Source organism: Contarinia nasturtii, unplaced genomic scaffold (assembly GCF_009176525.2).
Source record: "Contarinia nasturtii isolate CC-2019 unplaced genomic scaffold, AAFC_CNas_1.1 Cnas_scaffold_993, whole genome shotgun sequence".
NCBI classification, from domain to species: Eukaryota; Metazoa; Arthropoda; class Insecta; order Diptera; family Cecidomyiidae; genus Contarinia; species Contarinia nasturtii.
In genome coordinates, this window is record NW_022198340.1 from 582,728 (window position 1) to 593,568 (window position 10,841).

At 34.2% G+C, this 10,841-nt stretch overlaps 1 protein-coding gene across 1 annotated transcript in view; it reads right to left on the bottom strand.

Moving 5' to 3' along the window:
- LOC116343339 (uncharacterized serine-rich protein C215.13) overlaps window positions 1-10,841 on the bottom strand; it is a 30,094-nt gene that overhangs the window by 12,551 nt on the left and 6,702 nt on the right. Inside the window, exon 2 of the mRNA XM_031771350.1 lies at window positions 8,217-8,275. Coding sequence (XP_031627210.1) covers window positions 8,217-8,220 — 4 coding nt within the window. The 5' untranslated portion in view covers window positions 8,221-8,275. The remainder of the gene's footprint in view (window positions 1-8,216; window positions 8,276-10,841) is intronic.

A 10,841-nucleotide genomic window follows, 5' to 3' on the forward strand; every position in this document is an offset into this window, starting at 1 on the left:
AGTTGAGTTTGCATGATTAAAATTTCAGAAGAATTGTTCAAAATTATAAAGTCCCATTTATGCAAAACTTTCATTTTGTATCTAATTTAAAATGGTGTGTGGTTACAGAAAAGTCGGCTGAATCGTATTATAGTGTATTGTAAAACCATTTTGGTCGCTGCGCTTTGAATCGAAAGTAAATTTATGGGATAATGAAATTTCTCCGTCAATCACATTTTCGTCAGATGAAAAAGGTTATACCTTGGCATGCACGATGAATATCATGTGCGCTTACACTTTTCTACACCATTTTTATTATTCAAAAGGAGAGAAAGAAAAAATGTAACAAGAATGGAATGTATACAGTGTGTTTACTTTGCATTACAGTGAATGTTTATTTTGTCAGGTTATCAATAGACCTAAATTACCATCATTTGCTGTGCATCTAGAACGCAGAGAAAAAGAAGAGAAAGAAAACTTCATATGAAGTTGTTAGCTATGCTTCTTGCAAAGTTTTTACTTCAATTACCCCGAATTCTTGTCATCTAAGTTACTCACTTGCTTTCACCCACTTAACGATTCAAGTCTAACAAGCGACGAGCGCTTGCACGTGTACAACAAGCATATTAAAAAAAGAAGAAACAGAAGAGTCACAAAACAAAACGTTTTTCTACTTTGGTAATGATTTTAGAGAAACTTTTGCAACAAACGGTAGTTGAATTGAATGACCACTTTTAGTGAAGGCTTGATTAAAATTGGTTCGTGGAGTCTTGCAAGACTTATTTGCAAATCGTTTGCAGAGCACCATCTCCATTGATGAGTGGCTAGAAGCAATTTTCTTTTTACGAAATTTTTGTTTATTCAACTTTTAAAATTCTTTGCGAGTTAAATGGATCTAATATGGAAACATTTCTGTACCGAAATTTGCTGCTTTTTGCGCTTTCTCTCTCATCATTGCCCGCCCTGGCATTCCAACAAATGATATTGAATGCGCTTTTTCTAGCACTCACGCATCCCGTTGCTTTTCACTTTTAATAAAAATCAAAATGAATTTCAGAAGTTTTGAAATGTTTCCGGTCGGTTCTTTTGCTGTCCTTATGAGTTTTCTTTTATTTTCATCAGATCATTTGACCTTTTACTGTGAATCTCATTCATTGTTCAGCTTTAATTTCGACTTTTTTTCCCCAAGCCTTTTGCCTTTTTCGTTAGTCATTCATTTCACATTCAAAAATTCATTTTTCAACAAAACCAAACAAATACGATATTATTTTATATCGTACTATTCCCCATTTTTTTTTTGTCATTCCGAAGTGAATATTCGTCTGTGAGCCGCAGACCGTGACATAGGTAGTGTTTTTTATGGTAGCTGTTCCAACCATTATATCGTTTATCACCGCACACACACAAATGTACAGAAAAAAAAAGAATTTCAAATCAATTCAATGCTATATACAATAACATGTGTTATTTTTCTAAATCAAGCAAACGCATTAAACATACGCGTGATTTTTTCCTCTATACGGAGATTTCCCGAGATCACATTGTGAAAGACTAGAAAAAAGAACTGAATAACGATTTACAAGAAAAAACGGCTCAGTGTTTTGCATTTGTTTTGCTACACTGTTTATATGCAGGCAATGAGCATGGAATTTATCTTCATCGCGAATTTTTCATATGATATTTTACACACTGTTTATGGGGAAAAAAGAACTAGAAATTCAGAGCAATGCAAATTCTGAGTGTACCGTTTTTTTCATCCGACTTCACAGTTGTTCGGTTTCTCTATTTTGATTTTGCAAGCACGCGCGCGTCCCGAATGTATGTGTTCTTTAACCGTGAAATATGAAACATTTCAAATATAATCGAATTTGGGGATTTTTCATTCACCGTTGACGAGAAATAAACTCTGTCTAGCTCCTCTTTCGCTCAGCATGATGGAATTTAAATAATTGAATTTTGTCTATATGTCTTTTGTACAGGGTTTAATATTTTATGCTATTTTGGTGTGTGTGTGTGTGCTGTCATTTTTTTTTGTTAAAAAGCGGCTTAATTGAAGTCACAGATATTATTTTCAATGAAAATGAGCGAGCAAGCGAACACAAGACTCTCGGCGAACCATTGATAGTCATCGTTCAGAAGCGAACAAGAGACATTCCAGCAAACGGTGTGTTTGGACATTTTATCCGAGAGCATCATTTGCTATCAGTGTTCGTTTTTTTTTATCTCGAAAGTGGAAAATGGCACGTTTATCATTGAACGACACACAAAAAAAATTACGGTATATACGCCAACGTACATTCCACTTCAAGCACTGTGAAATGCTACATTTTTTCCGCCGCGTTTTCATATTGGAATTTTTATGTTTTGTTTCTGAGAACAATTAAATTCAAATGAAATATGTTGAAGTGAAAATATCGATTTGGAAATTTGCACATATTCGGCTACTGGAACAAACAACGAGAGATAGAGAGAAAAAAAGAACATACACCAAGCAAAGCTATTCATTCATTTCAAATGTACATGCATAATGGAAAATACATTTGCAAGTCGTATGTGAATTGAATATTGTACGCACGACTTGAATACACCGACTTTTACATCGAGTGCAATGCTAGATATGAAAAAAAACATTCCAGTTCGTTTGTTTTTATGTCACTCATTCATTGTGTTTTTTTTAGTCTGTTTGAAGTCTTTCATGCGAAATTATCAACGGCAAAAGTTTGTTTACCGCTTCTTCTGGTTGCATGTGTGTGCGATTTGTGCCGGAGAGTCTCTTTTTCCGTGGTATTTGCAATGTACAGCCGTTGCTGTGTTCGGCAAAAAAAGTGTGAACTTTTGAAAATGTAAAACAATTGAAATTATCTTTGTGCTTTGCATACATGGGGTCGTTTTACATGTGCAATTTAATCAGCTTTAGTCCGGAAGCAGTTGATACAATGTTAAATTCAATTGAAAAAAGCGTTAGAATAAATTTATCTCGAGTTGTAAAACACAGATTTTCGTTTTATTTTTGTATCGAAGTTTCAGTTTCGGTCATACACATATACCTCAACATCGCAAATTATTGAAGCGATGATTAAATAGTGTTTTATTATTATTATTAAATTTATGTAATATTGGTATGTTTAATGATCGAGCGTCCTTTAATAAGTGGTTTAATTTTAGTGTAACCACGATTGGTGTATTTGACCTCCTAATCTCTGTTGGCATGAGCTTTTGTGTATGTATATATATTCAAATTCGACAGTTGGTAAATATTTGAATTTATTTTTGCGCCACGTTTGCAACATACATGTTTTTACACCATATATGGAAACATGGCACGCATATATTATAATTCATTGTACAAAGTGTTAAAACCAAATCTCTATTTGTATAAGCGTCTAAAACTACGAATTATTGTTTGACTTAAGAGTGAATGTTTCAACACATCATATATAATAAGCGTCACAGTTCAGCTTCACCGTAACAGTAAGCATGCGAAAAACTTTGACTTCTCCCCATAACATTCCCGAATGGGCAAAGTTTTTGGATTGTCTTTTCATTTTATCGCATTTCATCACTATATCATTATATTTCAGTTTGGTTGGAGCGGTGGGATGGATTTTTTCCCTATTGATGGAAAGTGCATGAGAAAAAAGATGTTGACTTTTGTATGAAAGTTAACATCATCATCGTCATCGGTGTATTTGTCTCAACAAGTGGGTGGCATTTAAACATGTAGGCGTATATATTCGATGTATAAATACGATTTGCTTCACCACAATCTGATTGTGGTCCTTTAGCCGATTCTCAAGATCGGTGAACGCGTCACATATTCACATAAAATGTGTGCGCGTGCTAAACATTTATCTCATAATGGATAATACTAAAAAAGGAGACGGAGAGAGAGTGAGAGAGACGGTCATAAAAATATAAATCAAATATCAGCTGACATTTTGCCTTACATACTTATAAACTAATCGAGTTAAAACTTCATTATGCGGTTTTCATCGTCATCACACGCCAATGAAACATTAAATGGAAAAATGGCATGCAAGTTTTTTTAAAAGTTCTCTCTCGATTTAATTTCAAATTTAAGTTATGAATAAAAAGGAGTTTAAATACATCAGGCACAGTAAGGCAGACAAATATTACAGAACGCACACGAGAGAGAAAAAGAAGGAAAGAGAAGAGTTGAAATAAAAAAGACGAAGTGCAGACGTGTGCGAGAATGATTTAACATTCCATCGCCTTAAGAAGTATATCCTTTTAAAATGCAATTAAATGAGTTAAGCGATTTCAGCACTTATGGGAAAAATGCGGAATGAGTATGACTCTCGAATAGGAATATTTTGCCATGCTTTGAAGAGTTGACGCGCTGAAAATCCATTTTTCAGTTTTGTTGTTGGTGTAGATTTCGAATATTGTGTATATGTGTGTGTGCTGTTGTGTAAGTTATAATTCATTGACGTTCCGTATGGAATTCGAAGAATTGAAATAGATTTTGGCTGATAAAACATTTTAACCAAGTGGTGCTCAGCATGAAGTAAACATAAAGAGACGTATTTTTGGACGTTTTACCAGGGTTTTGTCAGTGTTTGATTGTGTGTGTCAAGCGGGTGTGCGTATGACAAAACCGAAAATTTCGTTTAATTTAATCCACATTTTGTGTGACATCCTTCATTTCCGAAAGAAAAGTGATGACAACATGATGCTGTTATTTGTGTTGTATGTTGTTATTTTTCGTGCGTTCGTCAGGATAAATACGGGTATGAGAACCATAATTCAAATCGCACTTGTTCATATTCACATTCGTAAATGGTATGTAATGTACTGCTTTGCATCCAGACTGTACAGCGCAACAAAGATACACCAAATGGCATAAATCTCACTCAATTTTTTTGTAGTAGCTTAAATTGAATAAAAGAAGGATTTGTGTGATGTTTGGCTTGTGTATATTTTTATTAAAGAGTCCCTTGAAGACTTCTGAGCAATTGAGATATCATTGGATTGTGATGGTAAAAGCGTTGGTATTCAGAATTTTGATGATTGCTTGGGGAGAATAGTACGGAAGATACACGTGTAATGAATCTAATACTGCAATAATTGCACAAAAAAAATTGCGCGTAATCCACTACAGACGAAAATAATACCGTGTAATGCGAGAAAAATGACGCTTAATTTTCTTACTCAAATGAATGTCTCAACATCATGCTTGTGAATTGTGTGATTTTCAAATGTTTCGCTGTCATTTTGAAAGCGTGTATTGCTAAATTACAATCGTATAATTGCGCTCGGAAAATATTGTCGCTCACAATTTATGCTTGATAATGAGTACGTGAATTTGTCCAAGAGTGTTTGATACCATTAGAATGGCACCTGGTGTCGATTACTGTAACACGTACAGCGTATAAAAATCTCTTATTATCGCTCTCCGCCTCAATGAAATTGAAGAAAAAGAAACACCCAAATTCCTGAACATATTTTCTTTGTAACATTTATTATCGATTCATCTTCGTGTTTCGAAGCAAGTGATTCTTCTAGTTTTATAATCTCAATTAAGCTCGCTTGCACGGATTTTCATAATAATAAGAATTTAAGTCATTTACCAGGAATGTGTATTTGAAATGTGAAACGCTCATGGATGGTTTGCCATCTTGGCGTAGGAAAATACCTATGGGCCGCAATTTGAACAACAGAAAAAGGAAAACGCTTGCCGCAAGATAGAAAAACTATACAACGAAATCCAATATGATAAAATTGGCTGGTTTACATAACAAGACCCGGCATTTATTCTTGCTCCTTCTCTCTTTTCTTGTACATGCCATTTTGTCTATTGATTTTTATATTAGCCGAGTACGTCGAGCTAATTAATAATTCGAATCATCCTTAGACTTCGTTACTTGTCTGTAATGCCATATCCCAGAGGCGGAAAAATAGAGGAAGAATGAGTATCATATCTTGCCTTCTTTCGCAAATCAATTTTCAAAGTGTTACTATGCAACTATTTGCGGCTCGTGTTGTTGTTGGCGTGGAACATAAATTGTGTGTGTGTGTGCTCACTGGGTTGTGTTTGACGAATATCTATATAGATATGCATGCGGGGTAAAAGTTTAGTCCGGCATTTTCAAGTGGTTTTGCGTTAATAAAACGTAACATACAAACACACATGGCACGATTAGTATTCAGTACTTAAGCTCATAATCTTACATGCCATTATTGCCAGAACTTATTAGCTATTGAGGATTAAAACATTTGCTTAGATTGGCTTGTATACAACCATATGTTGAAGGTATATATGATGCAGTATGCAGCCTTCATTTTGCTCATTCATTTTCAACAATTATGAAGCACAAAAATTTTCTTTCGGGACAACGAACAAGACGACAGAGCAATGATAACAGCAGCAGCAGCAGCATATAGGCAAAATGCTGCCACATAGAGATACCATATTTCTACAATTTATTTACGTTACATATGTGCTCCCCTTTTAATGTTTCTATTTTTCTCTTTCTATCACTCGCCCCCCTCTCTCCATCTCTGCTATGGTGCTGTCTGTGGGAAAAAGTCGACTTGAATCAACGTTGAAGTGTATAACTTTCTCATTCGCTTTTAGTACGACTTTCTTGGTTTTCATATGTCGAAGAAAATTCAATTATAAATGCCCCATGGCCGCTTCCATACCAATTGCTTCATACTTTTCCATCATTGACCGTCGGCCACGTCGTCCTCATCGCCATCGTCGTCATTGTCCAAACAACCAAATATATATATTGAGAAAATGAAGTAGATTATTGAGAATAAAAGGCGCATGATTTATGTTACATTCGATATTGCAATACTCAAGTTAATATGAGTTGTTTGTACAAAAGTTAATGTTCGGGGCGATTTTTATTTATTCGTTGCTTTATATATTGCGAACTTAAAAAGCGTGGCACAAACCACAATGATTTGTTCCGAGCTATTCAGCTGAAATGGTAAAATTAAATTGAATTTCTATGTTCAAATTACGTCTATTCAAGTGTTTGATTAAAGTTGCAGCAGTTGGAAAAGCATTCATTTCATTAACACTTTCTGCTGCATTTTTAATTACATTTTTTTTTTGGTACACATCCATTTCGTTTCATACACCTGTGTTAATGCACAGCTGCTTTTCCGTTGATGTGTGTTCTATAATTATTTCTATTTTCTTTAAATATCTTATTATAAACGGTAGCAAAATAAAATTACAGTATACAGTGTTCTTTGAATGATTCCAGGAAAATTCTCGAAATTGTAAGCGCTGAAATCATTTTCATTAATTTGATCTCGACTACGCAATAAAGTGTTTGTGCCATAAACATTTTTTGTTTTATTTAATCGTGTTACATATGCATTCGAATTTGGACGATTTTAAAGGATGTTTGTGAACTCAATTGCAAATTCAATAAATGATAAACATCAATTAAAACTTTGATTTTCGAATACAAACTGTTTTGGCTTCGGTCATAATTCTATTTAGATTGTACCAATGTAAATGGTACATGGAAAATAAATGACGTTGAAGGCCATTGCCTTCACACTAACTGCAAGAATTCGCCTTTAATTCTGTTTTACATTTTCATTTGAGGCTTTTAGTTGGATTACGGCAAGCCAACGTTCATTCAGTTCATGTGCACTATGTGTGTAATTGCGTTTAGTGGAATTATGTAGCATTAAATCTCCACAAAATTGAATCCAAATGAGACATTCGTGCCTTGCAATTACAATCACTTTGCGTACAATGAATTTACGCAACGAACGCGAACATTCCAACGCATCAAAAATGCCATCATATATTCGAGCGCAATTTTAGAGCGTTCAGATGATTCAAAATTGGCGATGATTTATGAGCTTTACGACACCACCACCCGAATGAGATATATACTGTTTCGAAATCAAAAAAAGCTACGCTTTTACCAGACATTGAACGCCCGTATATTTTCAATCAACTGAAATGTCTCATATGGATGATATCAACGGATATTAGTATGAGAGTGTGGGTCAGTCAAGCCAGATGAGACTCTTCAACTGATTGAAAATACCTTGATAGAATGTCTGGTGATTTGTAAAATATTTTTAGGTTATATCTTATACAATCTATAGTCTGACCATTAACAAAGACTATTATTCATTTTTGACACAAATCGATAAGTTATCGATACAATAATGAATTTTTGATGTGAGCAATTCTTCGAAAATTCTAGTGAAACTATTATTATAATTATAATAATTACCCATTGATGTCAATGTGTTGATTTTTCAAAGCGGGACCTATGGACAAGTGTTGAATGTTCTGCAAACAAAATAGATTAAGAAATTTGGTTAGTGTATAGAAGTAACTTTTCCAATAAGTAATAAACGATATTTGAAAATAATTGAGTATGAAATTCGAAGAGAATATGTATTGTCTATTGTTAAGTAATTTCAATAAACCCGATAAATTGGTTAGACAAAAGTTGACCAAAATGAATCCAGAAAAGATTTCCTTTTCATGTTCATCTTGGATTTCTTGAGCGTGACTAAAAATATTCATTTTATTTATCATGGCCGTAACTATTTATCGATATTTTATTGCACGATTCAATAACAAATTGTGCTCAATTTCAGCATTTCTAATCGAATCATTTAATTCAATTGCATTGCGGTCATGTCATAAATAAAAATCAGATTTATTTTGCGACTCGTTTTACCATAAACTATTGATTAAAATGGTGCACATACCAAACACACCATGGATGTAGCATTCAAAAGCAATAAGATCATCGGAAAATTAATAAAGTTCAGAAATATCAGGCAATAAATGTGATTCATGGGTCATAATAAAAGCGGAACCAGTCCAACACAACTGTGGTCCGATGATATACGCATTATGTCTGTGTATGTCATGCTTAGAGAAATATGTGGCGGGGATGTATGTGCGTATGTTTTTGTTTAAATTTTGCGTATGCGTGTGTGTATGTGTGGGGACATAAATGGAAATTATTTGCCCTTCGCGAATTCTTTCGTAAAGCCGTTGCAAAAAGATATGGTATATTCTATTCCGTATTTGAAACAATATTTATTTTGGTGATATGGTAGTCGATCACACACAATGGTACACACATACGGCATTTGCTCTTTCACCCTATATCGTCACACATGCCTTTCTCATTCTCTAAATGGCTTTAAAGCTTTGGGGACCCGAAAACGATAAACGCAATATAAACCAGTAAATAAATGAAACAAATTTCCACCACAGACTCTCTATCACTAGCTAAAATAAACGCAGAACGACAACAATAATCATAAATATCAAAAGCTCTCTTCTGACACATAACTTTAAAGGTTATTAAAGACGAATTTCAGTTCAGCTATATGGTCCGTTATGAACGGGCCATACGAAAGACTCATCTCCGTGGTTATATCTGTGGAGAGATTGTCTCTGCTCAACTGTATTGTGCACTGCTTGTATCTCTGAATCTATCGTTGTCTTTTTTTCATCTTCTGTTCCTTCGCACACACTTTCTCTTTCATACTCAATTTGCTGGTAATTTGTTGGCTTTGTTGTTCTCTTTCCGCACTATGTGCGGTCTTGGATACGAAAACAAGAATATTGTACATAAATAGCAGTAAATACTGCATTTTGTGTCTCTCAATTGTTAAATTCCACAATTTTTCCCTCACTCACATTCTATTAGGGTACTGATATGTGGTCGCATTGTTTTCCGATTTAGTTCCATCTCTCTATTCAAAATTGCGTTTGCACTTCGAGCATAATATTTATCTATTGTTGTTATCACCATCGTTATGAGCAATGTACTTTATATGTGCATGAATTTCACATAAATTCACATTATATATCATTTTTCGTTGCTTGTTTTTTCACGTGGCATTTGATGTACTAGTGCTCTTCTTGATTCAATTGTATTAAAAGATGTTGTCGCTACTGTATGTAGGTCACTTTTTTCTCGCAATCGTTCATATGGCGTATATGCTCGTTTTTGTAATAGAAAAATGTTTCGCTCTTTCAATTGACGTTTGTTGCTTGGAGAACTTCATCATCTCGCAATTCATTTATGTACCTTTTTTGTACTCGTTCTCTCTCTCTCTCTCGAAATCGTGTGCCATCGTCATTGGTGTGTTGTCAACGTGTCGACATAGGTCTCTTTTGATGATGGTTTCTTTCTTCGAATCGAATCTGGATACAGCGTCTACTACTCGATATTTTACATTGCTCAATACGATGCAATTTTCGAATGTGTTGAGATACATTTCGATGTGCGTTGCCAACTAACGATCAAAATGAATTTGAATTGAATTGAAGATAGAGAAGGTTCACCATCATCAACACATTTCAAATTGAGGTAAAACCCCGTAAAGAAAATACATTTGAAAACTTTATGCTTTCCATTTACTTTATGGTGTGTGTGTTTTTTTCACTTCCAAATTTTATTCTCTCGGTTTTCTCTATTTTCAATTGCTTGCTCTCACTAGTTTTGTTGAATTTCATCGAATGGATTTGTACCGGTAATGCGGTTGCTGTATTCCTTTTATGCATTCCCATACCACATTCATAACAAACAGAATCGTTCGCATTCACTATTTCGTACATTCGTTTATGTCATACTTTATCCGGAATACAAAGCTATATTAGAGGTTCCTTTTTGTTATTTATATGCACGATTACAATGGATGAAATACTCTTTTTCTTCACTTTCTTCTCATTTTTTTCACTCTCTGATGTAATTTTCATTATTTCATAGCACATTTTTGTGACTATAAAAGAAAATGAACGAAAATAAAAAGCATTACCAAGTGTTTTTTTTTTTTTCATTTTCGGTAAATCATTCCGAAGTTTAGCTGATTCCCCCCAAAAAGGA